The 16,012-nt window shown below is 39.4% G+C and overlaps 1 protein-coding gene across 1 annotated transcript; it reads right to left on the bottom strand.

The window, feature by feature from the left end:
* Nucleotides 1-9,021: 9,021 nt before the first annotated feature.
* Nucleotides 9,022-13,383, bottom strand: LOC110164191 (neurturin). Its single transcript, XM_055151734.1, has 2 exons — nt 13,119-13,383; nt 9,022-12,060 (listed from the first exon to the last, which is right to left on the bottom strand). Exons 1-2 carry the CDS (start codon nt 13,381-13,383, stop codon nt 11,657-11,659), a joined length of 669 nt encoding a protein of 222 aa, XP_055007709.1. The 3' UTR covers nt 9,022-11,656.
* Nucleotides 13,384-16,012: the final 2,629 nt, after the last annotated feature.

A 16,012-nucleotide genomic window follows, 5' to 3' on the forward strand; every position in this document is an offset into this window, starting at 1 on the left:
TGAATGTATTTACTTGTAAGAGACACTTTCCCCTATTAATTACACTGAACTTTCATCAGAAATATCCACAAGAAAAGAGCACAAATGTTTCTGTTAGTGACTAAACCACAGAACTCACGATATGACAACAAACATCTGCAGTTTGACAATACTCATTTTAGCTGCTCCCTATCTGTATTAAAACCATGGACTGGATAAAGTAGTGGACTCCACATGGAGTTTGGCTCCAATATTTAGAAATCCGAGTATCATAGCAACCAAAGATCCAATCCAGATTGAAACTGTTGAAGGTAACGCCTCTTCCTGCCCGCTGGTTTAGCACGGAGAGGGCGCTCAGCAACGCTGTCAATCAAACCTGTTGTTAATACCAGTGGGAGCGACCTTGGAGAAATAAGGCGCCAGACTGATCAGTTCTTAATGTTCATATCTTGATTTACGGACAAAATAGCAAAATAACCCCAGGATGATGTAGAGCGGGTTAATACAAACATTTTAAGACCAAAGTGATGAGTTTGGGAGCTGTAGATATGGAGAGAGGACACACATTTTTCAATAGAAAGTGAACTGGAGATTGAAAATACAACCATCACAGGAAGCTGCAAAGACATTCGATGAGGTGAAAATGTTTCTATAGTTAGACCTATAGAATGTTGTGATATTATCTGAAACACTGCAATAGCCCAATAGCATTTACCCCAAAACTAAATAAAACCTACTGTAGGTTTCACTCCACATCAGGACACTGTATTTATCCTATTGCAACTAAAATGAAAAAAATGAATGGCTTAGCTGAGGTCTATTAGTCAGAAAAATTATTTAAAAGTCTGACCAATGTTTGTGGTACGCCGGAAGGAAATGATACTGTATTGTGGTATGAAACTAACACCAGGCAGTCAGTACGCACAAGTTAGCAATTTGTACATTTGTAAACACTTCACAAATGAAATTACAGACAATTACAGTGTTACTCATCTGTCCAGTATTAAAACAAACCCGTGCTTTGGTGCTATAGCTTAGACTCTGCATGTCTCAACTCAGCTCTCTTCACCTCAGGGACGGTCAATATTTTTCACATCTCCTTCAGTTTATTGGGTGTTAGATTAATGTTTACTCACAGTTCACTCCCCTCGTCTCCAAACTTCCAACATTACTCCATTATCGCATGGCTATGACTATGACGGACTGTGCCGAATTTTCCAGAAAAAGACCACTCCCCACTTGTTTATATTTGCCTGGCTGTGTGCATTGCCATGGCGTTTCTCACAATAGCCAAAGGATATGCTCTGATGACTTTCTCTCTCGTGCCAATAGCAGGTTAACATACTTGGCTGAGCGTTAGCATGTCCCGACAGCACCTAAATGCATCAAAGCTTCTGCGGATATCATTATTCATCTGGCCCCAGGATATGAACTCTGTAAATACAAGCCATAGTTGATCCCCATGAAACGCAGGCTACGCTAACAGTAAATAGGTTTAATATAAGGCAGCATTACTGAAATTTTCGTTGACCAAAATAATTAATTGTTTTTGGAAGTTTTTAATAAATAATAAAATGACTAAAATGACTTAAAGAAGACCTACTGTGTTTGTGTCTGCTATATACCGTATTTTCCAGACTATTGAGTGCACCTGAATAAAAACCTTATCAACAAAATTTTAACAAAATTTTAAACTTGTACATATATACGCTGTACCTGAATATAAGCCGCAGGTGTTCACGTCTTCAAGAACATTTTCAAGTTCAGGCCGTCTGCTTTTATCCCCTCTGAAAGCTTTTGTCGTCTTTTTGTATTGTGTCAGTTCGTCACGCTACTGTCGTCAAAATCTCACCATTTACTCACTGATGCCGAGCTGACGTGCAGAAGCTTTATTTACTTCTTCAACAGCCACATCAGTCGCCTTTAACTTAAAAGCTGCATCATCTGCATTTCTTCGTGTGTTTTTCAGGAGGAGAGTGTGTGTATGAAGCGCAAAATAACTGTTCAAAACACAATCAAATGAGCATCTTCACCCCCGAGCTCTATGGCGCATGTCTCCTGCAGAAAGAGCCACTGTCCTGTCTGTTTCATGTCAGTGTCTTGGAGGATTTCATCAGATTTCAGAACCAGCAGGGCTGGTTCTGTCAATCAGGTACGAGTGGATGTCCGGCTACTGAAGTTTGAGACATATCTTCTCATCATTTACGCATACGGGTAAGACGTATCCCCTTCACTAATTAATTAATTTAGCATCATAACTTATTTTATCACATGTCAATAAACTATTTGAGTGCGTACAAAACAGTGGGTGTACAGTGGGGCTGATCAGTGATATGGAGTTCTGAAAAGAAGAGATTAAAGATTACTCAAACATGCATGAGTCATTCCAAACACAACTTTGGGTGAGTAAATGGTGAGGGGAAACAATTTTAACATGATTTAAAAAAGCTCTGGAAAGTCGATTTTTCAGAATAGGTTTGCTTTAACCTAAAATTTGATATTTTTGTTGCCTAAAAATACTGGCATGTTTGAAACAATAGACAACACATAAATTAACAAGTGGAGATTCCAAGTTCCACTCAAATCCCTCAGTCCCAAACTGGATCATAAACCAACTCAACGTCCAAGGAGCACGTTTGCACATGTCCGATGAAGCTGTGCAATACAATTTTACTATAATTAAACTAGAGCATTTTTGTTGATGTAAAATAAATGAAAGATTGGGACACAAGGTGAATCAGTTTTATGAAGCTAAAATCTGGAGCATGTTTAAATCTATGCTCAAAATGTTTATGATGATTTTTAATCTATTTCTTTTTTTGTAAAGCACTTAAGCACCAGTTGTGCTATACAAATAAACTTGTCTTGCCTCAAATGTCCTGTGAAAGCACTAGTATATTGCATTGTCATTGGATGTTAGCATGGAGCATGGGTCAGTGCTGTCCGCATTTAGCCCCAAAGCCCTGTGCCAAATATAGGCTCACGCTGCAGCCAGGACATCTTTAGTCCTGTGGAGAGAGGCTTTGTTTCATGTGAACTGGTCTGCCTAACAGATAAATGTGGGCTGTGAAATGGTGAAAATGTTCATTATTTACTTTTGAAATGTTGCAATAGCCAGTCTGTTTTTGTCTACTGACTCACTCCATCTTAATGGTTCTGCATCTGCACCTCACTGGATCAAAGTATAAACTTTTATCTGTAAAATGGTCAAGAATAGAGACAGACAGATATTTACATGTTTTAGTGCATTGACTACAAGCAAAGAAGCATTATTTTAACACCTATAATTGCACCTATAACACAGCTCTTTGTGTAAAACAGGGTTGTGGGTGAATTTGTATTACTTTAATAGCAGACAGTGCACAGTAGTATATACAAATACAAACACTACTAATAAGTTTGTAGTCATTTTGAATAATGTTTTAAATAATGAGAGCTTTTTGTCTGTCGGCTGCTGTCAGTCAACCTCATGGTCAACAATGAAAGACTGTCACCAGGGTCTCGGTCACTTAAATGTGAGGATCTCAAAGGGATTTGTCACAGAATAATTGGGCTTTTGTGGGTTCAATACCTGGCTGACAGATCACGACCATGGACATGGTATATGATCACACACACGGCATAAATCTTATACTGGTTGTATTTATAAACAGTAGAGCCTTGTAGTTCTCATGTCTTGTCCAGTATTATAGATTAACACAGATGGATAACCCCCAGTACCTCCTGCGCAGCACCACCGGACAGGAGAGCACCTTAGGAAACAGGCTCTTGTCTCTGTCTTTCCCCATGGACAGACTCTGGAAGTCGTTTTCTCCTATGCCATACATCCGCACAACACATCCCTATAGCTGATGAGTGCAACTGTTAAGCTTCTATGCATGTTCCTGCTGCTGTACAGGATCAGTAGAATATCTGTCAGATGCCATGACAGAGTCCACATCTCTCACCTATCGTATGGTTCTACTCTGTGCAGGAGACACATTTAACAAATCAAGCATGGACTTCTCTACAGCAGCAGCACCCAAGTGGAGTGACGCGTGGCCTGAGGTGTAAGTGATTACTCTGAGGTTACACAGTGTTCTCTCTACCACAGTAAACAGTGGGAGAGAGAGGGAGGGAGGGAGGGAGGAGAGATTTGGATTTTTAACAGACTTTTATTGTGTCTGTCAAAAACTGTTCTGCCATTGCATGAGGGTGGTAAAGGGGAGGAGAGGATTAGGAGTCGAAAGAGAGAAGTAAAATGAGAGGGAGGAACAGAGAGAGAAGCAGAGAGATTCAAAGAGGGAGAGAGAAAGAAATACAGAGAAGTAGAGAGAGATAGAAGGAGGGAGAGAAAGAAGGAAAGGGCCGTAGACACACCTGAGGAGACAGTAAATGACATCAGATATGCTCGGTCCACCTGCCAAGACTTGTACATATCCAAAATGAGTACAGTTGGTTTGCACGTTGACAGGAATGATCATTCTGTACGTGCTATTAGTGAAATCATTATTTATACTTGTCTGATCAAATCTCTTACTGTAAATAAAGCTATACAATGTCATGACTCAATCAAATGGAATTGAAATTTTAACTATTTATAAGGCTGAAAACTGACTACTGGACTGACCGCTAAACCTTAAAGAGGGGGTATTTTACTTTAACTGCTATCAAACTTAAGTAGATCATCATGTTACCATGTTTTTTGTTTTGAAAATGCTCTATTTGGCAAAAATAATGTAATAGCATGTATAATTTTTTAGTTTGACTTTAGTTTTTGACACTCCCTTTGCTCTCTGTAAAGGATGACCAGACATTCCTATTTACACGGAACAGCCCCAGTTTTGAGCCCTGTGTCTTTTGTCTCAGTAGATTTATCCGAAACAAGATTTGTCCTAGTTTTATACAAGAAATGTCTCAGGTGTCCTTCTTTTTCAACAGTCTGATCCCTGCCAACAGTAAAGAGTTATAAATAGTTATTTGTTTAGGTAAAATACAGAAAAGCATCTTAAAAATGACAAAAACGCAAAGAAAATGTGACTATACTGACTCACATTAGTGCTGAGTGCGTAACAATTTTCCTTAATTACACACTAGTTTCACAACTTTATTATTACCAAACCAAGGATGTCCCAGTTTTTTTAATTTTGAAAATCTGGTCATGCTGTGTCACGCGCTAACACAATCAGCATGAATCCCGTCAGTGCTCATATGAATTGACTTTTGGCCCTTATTAACAAGAAGCTCCAGTAACATCTGTTCTGTAGCCGAACTATATGTTGTCATCCATTAAACAAACCAGGGATTAGACCAGATTATGTGAGATATCTGTTCACATTTGGGATGAATAAAAAAAAGGGTTAAGAACTGAGTTACAGAAGCCATTGATACTAAATGGATAAAATGGATTTAAACAACACGTTTTCAGGACCCTGTGATCAATGCAAGCATTTATAGTCCTGTTTATGAGTTTGATTTTCAACAAAAACATTGTGATAAACTGAAAACTGTTGGCTAATGCTGTCTCGCCACCTAGTGCCTCTGCTCAATTTAATTTCTCTACAGCGACTAGGTCAGGAATTGGAATACACTTGACGGTTTGCAAGAACCCTGGAAGTTGTAGACCACGCACCAGCCAATCAGCGAAAAGCTGTGAAGCCATGACATCAAACTCAAGCGCCTTTTTGGGTCCGTTTTGTGGTGCAGCACAACAGTAAACAAAGCGGTCAAGATGGATGTAGAAGAAGCCATACATTCTGTGTTGGCAACGATTCCCATGATCGAGGATTTAAAGCCAGAACAAAGAAGGTTTGGTGAATTTTATCAAGAAGAAAACCTTATTGTCCTTTTTTCTACGGAATTTGGGAAAGCTTAATATACCAGTTAGCCCCGTTAGCGGTGCATTACATACATCACGACCAAATAGCAGCGATTGGTTAAATAAAAAAAGTACCCGCCTGCCAGTTTCCATGAAGTGAAACCGTCCGATGAATCAGGCTAAATGCTGTTTAGCTTGTGACCGCAATGTTATTTGAAAGAGACTTATTTAACAGCTCACCTTTTGTAGTTTGTTCTGTTTAACTAAATCAATTCTTTATTCTTTATTCTTAAGACAGAGCAGTGCCAGCAGTTATCTTGGTGACTTCAGCTGCAGCATTCAAAAATTGTGATCTTAACCACACAGTAATATAAATGATACCAAAATCTCATTCTGTTCTCTTCTTGTTGATCCTGTGTCTCCTCTCATCTTGTGGGAACTGTATCTCGTCCCACCCCTTCTACAAACACATATTGCAGATAAATGTTATGTATTATGGCATGTTACAAATATGAATGACCTAGCGTAGCCTTTTGGTGGAGCTCAGAGTGCTTCTTGGTTTGTTTACATTCACATTCACAAAGTTTACTTCCTTCTCCAAAGTGATCTTTAATGGAGGCATCTCGTAAAATTCATCCCTGAGGTGAGTATTATCTATAAACAGTTAGCAGTTTCTTCCATGGTGAGATCATGCACCATCACAGTGCCCCCGCCGGATTTGTTTTTGGAAATACTTTGAAATATGTCAACAGTAACAAATAGATTCAACATGAGCGTGTGTCACCGCCACTGCTGCACAGAGGGGGCTGATGGGTAATAGATGACATTACAGTGTGGGGATATTACTGTCCCTGGATTAGCACGACAAGGAGACCGATGGTTTATTTAGAGTTACCTGATCCGTGTCAGTAATGCCAGCCATGCTAATTCTCTCACTATTGTACACTAGTAATTAGTCTGGACCTGGTAAATTTGTATTGGATTTCAGGAGGGTAAAAATAGATGTAAATTCAACCTCTGAAAGAATTTAGAGGAGTATTGACCAGGTAAAAACAGTGGTAAGCGTCATGATTTTATATAAACAGTCACAATGGCTAGAAATCTCTAAAGGGACACTAAACGCCAAAACCACTTTATTGTTTTACTGATTAACTGTGTAAAAGTCTTATATTATGGGTAGGTCCTTTATTATGCAAGCCATGTCATAATTCTCTTACCTCATCAAAAACATACCCAGAGTTGTGTTTTGTTTCGTTCACACATGTTTGAGTAATCCTTTATTATTAGTCTGTCTGCATTTCCAAAGCTCAAAAAGCTTTGATGTCATGAAGTGGTAATTTTCAAGTTAATAGCTGCCTTTCACCTTTTATTCAGTAGAGATTGGCAATTCCAGGGTTGAAAGTATCCAAATGATTCTAGTGAAGGTGTATGGAGTATGAAAACACTATATTACCATGTGGTATTACCATGTGAGCATTGAGAGAAGAACACAGCCTAAATATGCAGGGTTTGTGTGTTAATCGTGTGAATGAAACAAGGTATGCTTTTCAGTAGCGTAATATGAGCCCTTTAATCTCCCTCAGAGCTGTACTTTTTTGTAGCTGTTTTTGTTTTGCCTTAAATGTTCAAGAGTATGGCATTAAACATCTCTACAGAGGCACGCAGGTTACACCGCAAGTTACAGGACATATGTTTTTTAATCAATGCAACATAGATAAGATTAATGCCATACTCTGGACCCTTCTAAACACAGCAATAACATCTCCATGGAGAAAAGCAGACAGTAGAAAATCCATCAGAAAAGTTACATAGTGTTAGTCTGATCCATCAGCCGGATTCACTTCGTAGAAACCGTCTGACCTCGCAGTGTTAAGGGCCGTTCACACCAAGGCGTCAAAGCGTCCACTTTCAATGTAAAGTCTATGTGGACGCGCGACTAGAGCGTAATTCGTTTTTGCGGCGCGTTTTCGGCGTCAGCGCGGCGCGAATCTGGCGTCGACGCGGCGCGTCTTGAGCGTTTTGGTGTCAGCGTTCTAGACGCGCTTCCAAGGCGTCAGCGTCAAGAAGTTGAAAATGCTGAACTTTTCGCGTCAGACGCGCTGCGTCAACCAATCAGGGACGAGTATCCAGTGACGCAGAGACGTTATTATCAGGAAGCAAGACCCGAGAACCAGAACAAGAACCACAAACACGAGCGGAGAATAAATATATACGCCACAATCACCGAGCCGATCGCGAGGACTACACCAGGACCGGACCAGGACTAAACCAGGACTAGACCGGGACTAAACAAGGACTAGACTGGGAGTAGACCGAGACTAGACCGAGACTAGACCGGGACCAAACCAGGACTAGACCGGGACTGATCCAGTGTCATTAGCGGAGTATAAATATATATACGCCCCAGTCGTCGACCCGATCTCCTCCGCTGATGTTTTATGTCATAAAAACACTCTATCAGTCTGGTCTGACATTGTTTCGGGAAAAGACCGGGACCGGGCTCTTGTTTCCAGGGTAACGGACGCGCGTCAAGTATTTTTGTCCCGTTCGTCCACGGCATCAAAGATGTGCGTCGGGGGCGTCTAAACTCAAATGCAAAGGCGTCCAAATAGAGGCGTCAAGGCGTTTTTTGACGCTTTGGTGTGAACGGCCCTTTAGGATTCATTCACTTGACAATATGCGGGTACTATTTTCATTTAACCAATCGCTGCTATTTGGTCATGACGTATATGTAATACGCCACTATCGGTGCTAACTGGTATATTAAGCTTTTCCCAAATCCTGTAGGAAGAAGGGCAATAATGTCTTTCCCCTTGATAAAATTCACCAAACATTCTCTTTGCTCTGGCTTTAAATCCTCAATCTCGGGAATCATTGCCAACACAGAATGTATGGCTCTTCACTGATTGGCTGGTGCCTGGATTCACTCCGGGGTTTTTGCGAACCGTCTAGTGTATTCCATTTCCTGACCTAGTTGCTGGAGAGAAATGAAACTGAGCGGAGGCACTAGGTGATGCCTGGCTAACATAGTGTACCTTCATCCATGTTTAGTGATGAGTGACAACGACATATATTAACTGGTTTAAAATCTATAAAACAAATTTTAAAAAAAGAAAAAAAATATTGTTAAAAAGAGAGAAAAAAAATATGAATAAATCCTCAAAATATTACCACATCATTTTAGATCCAGTAGCTTCAATGTTTTGATCGTACAAGTGACAAAGGCTGAAATAAGAGGATCCATGTTTAGTACCTCTGAAATGAGCTTTATTCAGCAGAAGGTTACATAAACACTTTGGCACAGATGCTTAATGAGAATAAGCTGTCCTGTTTCTGCTTGTGTGCTAATCTAAATAAATATGCAAAACATAATTTAGTTACCAAATAAATAATATCTTTACTACAATATATAAATGCGCCGCATCCACACCCCATGCTGCGCCTTCTTTACAAAATAATCATAAAAACACAAACACGGTACTTCAGGCAATCTGTTGTGACGGCTTCAAGGGCGAAAGGAAGAGTAGGAAAAAGTTGCTTCATAAGTTCATAAGGGACTTCTACTCTAAAGTGTAGCAGGCAAAACAACGTGGAGGCAAAGGACTGGCCAATGGAAGGCTATGGGCGCTGGAAGTTTGGAATTTTGATGATGATGATGATATTTATCTCCGTAGTACAGAGATATTAACCATAAACTAGGACTGAATATTTGTATTTTATATTATATTTTATTTATATTTTTTAAATCTGACCTAATTTCCAGTTCAGGTTTAAACTAGAGCTCAGAAATGTCTCGTAACATACTATTAAATTCCCAGTTTCGCCAATTGTAAACCAATGGAAATTTTAATGGTGCACTCTGTAATTTTTCGGTAGGGCAGTCCGTCACTTTGTTGTTACTACGGAAACATCATTGCTCTGTTTGGAATGTTCCACAGTATGACATTAAACAGCTCTACCTTACATTTATTCAATTGCAGGTGGTTTTATAACTTAAAAATCCCTAGAAAACTATTCATTCTAACGCAGATCTGACCTGTAACTTGGCCTGTTTTGGTCTCCATGATGATAAAAAGGTTTAATGCCATACTGTGAAACATTCCAGACAAAGCATGCAGACAAGTATTTGACAGACCCTCCATCAGAAAAGTTACACAATGCACTTTTAAGATGATAACTTGAGTTAACATTCCCACAAAAGTATTATGAAACTATAGCCTGATAATCTGGCAGTTCAGATCTTTTTTTAATATTCTTGAATCTCAATTTACAATCTTAGATCCCAATCAAAATACATGCTTTAGAAAGTTGAAATGTAACACGAACTCCTATTCTATGAGCCCAGTTTTAGAGTTTGTTTTCATGTCAGTATCTCTCAATAAATCTGTCTCTCTTATTCAAACTCGGTTTTACCCAACACTGCCGAATGTAAACTTTGCAAATGGCCTCCAGACTGACTTCACAGGAGCTGTACATGATTGCATCGGGAATTAACATGTGTTTTGGCAAATCGTCAGGGGGCTGATAATAGAATTTAGGACAAAAATAAAAACCATGGAGAACAGATTGGATGAAGTGATAATGAGTTTTTAAGCAGGCGTCGTCAGTCACGTGTACTCCTAAAAATGAAATATTGACTTTAAATTTTTGCATGATGTCATCTTTTCCCATCCAAATAGTGTATGTTAATTCCATGTATACATTATAAGCAGATTAGCATAAAAATCATTTGGATCAGCAATTCAGAATTGAATAGGAAAAGATGCATTTAAAAGATGTTCTCGCTTTAGCTGGAATGTTCTACAGTGTGGCTTTATACTTATCTATCTCCATGGAGAGCTACAGGTCAGCTCAGTGGAGAAGAGAGCACACTTTGTTTCTCAATGTATGTTTTGTAGTGATAAAAACACATGCATCTGAATATGTGCAAAATACTGTATGTGTAATGCCATATTCTGAAACTTTCCAGACAAAGCATTAACATCAAGAAGTGTTAGTGCACCTTTAACATCAATATTTCATTTTTTGGGTGTATAAAAATACAGAGTAAGATCCAAACCTCCAGAAGAGAAAAGAGGGATTTGATTGCATTATTAGTAACACTTTACCTGAGTGATAACACTGTAAGAGCCAAGCAGGACACCACGAACACACTGAACACATCTGCATATGGACAGACTATTGGAGCTGTCAAAGGGGCTGTATGTAGTATTTATGTCATCATACTTTTACTGCAATAAGGGACATACACAGCTGCAGGCCTTCACAGCTGTATCGAGGGCGGGGATATCCTGGACTACTGCCAATCAGTGTGAGGATTTTAAAAAATGACGAAAATGAGTTCTGACTTTATTTTGGATGTATTTTGTATGAATGAAGGGCCTGAATTCTCAACAGATTTGTTATAAGTGGGTGTGTTTATAACTTGTTGAAATAATTTATATCAAACCGCAGAAATTTGTTCTCACATAATTCGTCCCAAACTGCATACAGCCCCTTTGAACTGATAAAATCAAAATCTGCTTTATCATCGGAATGAAAGAGGAGGATGACTCTGACTTGGCATAAGTATTGGACTGCAGTATTGCTAACATTGTGTTGCTACATGATTGTTTTAGCTCTTTGCTCAGTGTTACAACAGATATCAGATCAGAGCTTGTTCGGGGTGTGTGCAGTGTGTCTTCTTTATATAAATTCATGTAAAACATTGAATCCACTGTCCACTGAAGGTCCCCACGCTCAGAGCCAGAGCGTGGCCATGGGACAGCATTAGTATTTCCATTGAGCTTATTCTCCACAGTAACACCAGATCCATGATGAGAGGCTGAGCAGCATGAGAAGAGATGAGTCAGTCTTTTGGGTCATACACATCCACAGTTTTTAGCTGATACGTTCTGTATTGCGATATTTGTAGTTATCGTCCAAAAAGGAAAAGTCTTCTTCAAAGGCGGTGGGCCGGCAGCAGGGCCCGTTGCTCACCTTGTCTTTACGACCCTTCTTCTTGAAGCCAGTCCTCATCATGTGCTCCATGGTGATGTCGTAGTTGCTACGGTGATTTATGCACTTGCCGCTGCAGTAGCGCAGCAGCATGGTCTCATTGCTCTCGTAGCCCAGGCCCAGTTCGCTCACTGTTAGCTTTAGCTCTCTGACCGAGCAGGATTTGGGCCTCCGTGCCCTCTTAGTCCTCCTGCTCTGGTCCAGGCTCCTCCTCCTCTTCCTGTCCAACAGCGCCCCCACCACGTGCTGCAGCTCGCTCTCCGTGAAGCTCTGGAACATGCGTGTGACTGACACAAGAAGAAAACAACAGGTCAGTGAGGAGTGATAGCACCAAATACCATGATTTCAACAACAATCACTGATGGATGCAGTGCCTCTGTATCATCTGTCTAAACACACATCTGGATTCCAATGAGCTTGTTTGTTGACACATGTCAATCTCCACTACTTTTCCACAGAACAGAAGACGCCTCATCACATTGATTACTGTATCAATGTTGTGCAATACTACTGAGTCATTCTCTGCAAAATACAACTGTATTTTCCTTTGCTTCTGCTTGTTTCAATTATATAAACAGATGACTTTACAGCTGATCATCCATAAGCAAAATTGTCTGTAACCCAGAGTACAAAGTGAACACATTTCACTTCATTTGTCCTAATTGGGTTTGGACACAGTAAAGTCAGCAGTAATTGGATTCTTAGAGCCTAATAACATTTGTGCCCATCAGAGCCGGACAGGCCACAGGCCACTGTTGGTATTTAACAACAGCACTGCACACAATCTAACCTCTGAAGTTAAGCATAACAATTGATGGCACATAGAAACCAATCCCTATTATTCATAGCTTCTTGCTGACCCAATTAAAATACATCATGGCACCTTTCTTTGAACAGAAATCTACTGGTGGTTTTCACATTCTATAATGTGATGATCTCCCAGACGGGGAGCAATATTCAGTTTTTTCTATTCACAACATTGTGCATGGTTATGAAATATCCAAAAGGTTGAACGTGATCATTTCTAAATCTGCATTTTAACCCTATTAATTTCAGCAGCCCCCATTTGTATAAAAATTACTGGCGTATAGAATGTTGTGATGTCCACTGAAACCCAACTCTGTAATATCATTAATTATGTAGTTGTAGTGCAAAATAATTAGATTGATCAGTAACATTTAACACTGTCTAATAATTTATAAATATACTTTGTGTTAGCGCCTTCTCCTCTTTCCATGCCCTTTCATTGAAGTTGACAAATGAGGTGGTAATTGAAACCTGGAACACACTTCACGTCTCACCTTATCTTAAAACAGACACAAGGAAAAAAAATAGTTTATCTTACACTCAGAGAGAAGTGTGTCCATGTCATCGGCGGATCGACTTCTCCTCCGTAGACCACCCATTGCTGTCGAATCCAGTTTGGATTTAGAACTGGATACGTTTGAAAGAGTCCTTGAAGTAGATTTGGAGTGACTCGCAGAAGGAGTTTGAGGGTATTTGGTGTTGGGTCGGGTCTGTCCCAGAGCAGCCATGTTTCTAAGGAGCACAACGGATAAGGCAGCGCCACAGAGCATGAAGGCAAGAGTAGCACCTTTCCATAACTTCATCTTAGAGCGTGGAGGAGCATTGAAACTCTGCAAACAAACAAAAACACACACATTAGAGGAAGTAATGATCATAATAGTCATTCACAACATTCATATGTACTAGTGTTTACACAATACTAAAATTTCAAACTCAATTTCGATACTAGGGAATAGACTCAATACTGCAATTATAATTAAAATCACTAATTAAATGTGAGTACTTTCTTTTGTATTACTATCTGGTTTTATGTAATCTAGTCTGTATAATCCCTCAGTCCACATAGGTTCCATAGTGGTCCATGAGTGTGCCACATATGCTAGTCTATGTGGTCTTTTGCTTGTTCTGCTACAGCTCAAGATAATTCTAAAACTACTCAGGAAAGGTTCATTTCTGTCCTGTCCATGTGACATTTTAGGGCCTGTTTACATGAGAACACTTGCAGGTAAAAACGTCAAAATATTTTATCGGAAGTGCCTTTCGTTTAGACGGTGACGGCGTTTTTGGAGCTTAAAAACGCTAAAATCTGAAATCACCCTCCAGAGTGGCAAAGTTGAATACGCTCCACCGTAGCGTTTCAGTCTACACTGCCCAAGACGCAAAACTCTGGTCAGATCTGCTCACATCGTGTACATGTTTATGTCACATACATCACCACGTAGTCGAATGGCATGCATACCCAATCGAATTCCACATTTTGCATCACCCTATCCACGATTTCTTCTCGAAAATGTTTATCTAAACACAGAATAAAAAGTGAAGACGGGACGCCACTTTTGCGTCTTCTCTTCACACTGTCATTATATAAACATAGCCTTAGTATCAATACCTGCTCAAAGGAGTATCTAGTTTCGAAACAAAGTATTAGTATTAGTATTAGTATTAGTATTAGTATTAGTATTTAGTATTGATTAGTATCTGATTTCCAACACTTTTGACAACCCCATGTACAAGTACAGAAAATAATTATAGAGATATATTGCAATTGAATCAAAATCCTAATTTGAGTTGTTCCAATTATCAAATCTTAAAGGCTGCAAATATTTAGACACAAAAAAGAGTGAAAAGAAATCAATTATTTTTATTGAGAAATCTTGCAGCCTGTTGTTTAGACCTCCACAAACATGTTCTGACATTAATGGGATTCTTGTTTTATCGGTTCATATTTTAGTCTTCTCTCAAAAGTTATTGCTCCTGGAGTTGTTACAATGTGTTGTCACAACTAAGTACATACTATATAAATTGTAGTACTCTTTTACATACTTTTTCAAAAAAATTTGGAGCCCTAACAGGAGATTAGATTATATTTTGTTTTTATTTTAATTTTTTAAGTAAATTGGTTAACTTAACTACAACTTAACATAAATATGTGGACCTTATTATGAACATCAGATCACTATTGGATAGAAATATTGACATCAGACCGTCTGATGTACTGTATTTTTATTTAGATAAAGGTAGCTGTTAACTTGAAAACTACCACTACATGACATCACAAGGTGGAACGGAGTATTTTGAGCTTTGGAGATGTACATTTTTAGTACAGTAATAATAAAGGATTACTCAAACATGTGCGAATGAAACAAAACATGAAACTTCAGGTATGTGTTTGACGAAGTAACAACATTCTAACATGGATCAAAGCTCAACTTTGCGATTACGCCTGTCAATGACCTTTAAATCATTACACAGTCTGAGGGCACAGTAAATTATTGTGAAGTAGGGGGAGTCAAATTTGATAAAAATGTCATCCATATCAATCCATTTTAAGGTTTTTCAAGGTACCTTAATTTAGACTAATGCCACAAGATAAAAAGATGTGAAATATTGCCAAAAATACCAGATAAATCACTCACAAAGAGTCCAGATAGAGTACAAAGATAAGGCTGATATCTTATGATTTTCAGAGGTAGGAGGTAAAATGGTGGAACATGTTTAAACAATTTGCGAGCAGGACGTGATTGCAAATTAGTAGATTATGGCTGAAGGTCAGATAAGGTTTAGAAGACAGGATGTGAGGTCAAGAAAACATCCAACATAATGCGCAAAATCTCAGAATGAAAACATGTTAAATCAGTTGAGTGAGCTGTGCCTGCTCTGTCACATCATAAAACACACAGGCCATGTAATAGTTATCTCTCCTGTGTGACCTTGGTCTCTCACCTCGGGCCTGCCTTTATATCACACACGTTTACATTGGGTGATTGTGTCTGTCAGCTCATTTTCACTTTAAGTGGGTTCCTGAGGTGCGCTCGACATCCCTGGCTGACACCTGAGAATGCACTGTGTGTTTAAGGCCAGCTCTGCTCCAGCGCCAGAGGAAAACAAGTGAAACGGAGCCAGAGCCACGACCTCCTGCCCCCGACCGCCTCTGCTATACGGATCACACAGGCATTGTGCAAGAGACAGCAGAGCCCAGGTGAGAATATCAAGACATCTGTCATTGCATTTAAGAGGAGGAGAAATGTTTGTTTACATGTCTAACTGCACACTGCTGCCGTTAAAATATTTCAACATTTGGTGAGTTACTTAACAATAATAATAACACATTGGATTTATATAGGGCATTTCAAAACACTCAGAGCTCTTACCACACTCAGTGGTGGTTAACTATTGTAGCCAGAGCTGCCCTCAGGCAGGCTGATGGAAGCA

The sequence above is a fragment of the Boleophthalmus pectinirostris genome, unplaced genomic scaffold (genome assembly GCF_026225935.1).
Source record: "Boleophthalmus pectinirostris isolate CB_2022bp ecotype Guang Dong unplaced genomic scaffold, ASM2622593v1 HiC_scaffold_16, whole genome shotgun sequence".
NCBI lineage: Eukaryota > Metazoa > Chordata > Actinopteri > Gobiiformes > Gobiidae > Boleophthalmus > Boleophthalmus pectinirostris.

Bases quoted from the DNA above. Each gene is read 5' to 3' on its own strand.
- LOC110164191 (XM_055151734.1), bottom strand. From the start codon at position 13,383: ATGAAGTTATGGAAAGGTGCTACTCTTGCCTTCATGCTCTGTGGCGCT. The intron at 12,061-13,118 runs GTAAGATAAACT...TTCTTGTGTCAG, and splicing joins GGACACACTTCTCTCTGAGT to TCACACGCATGTTCCAGAGC.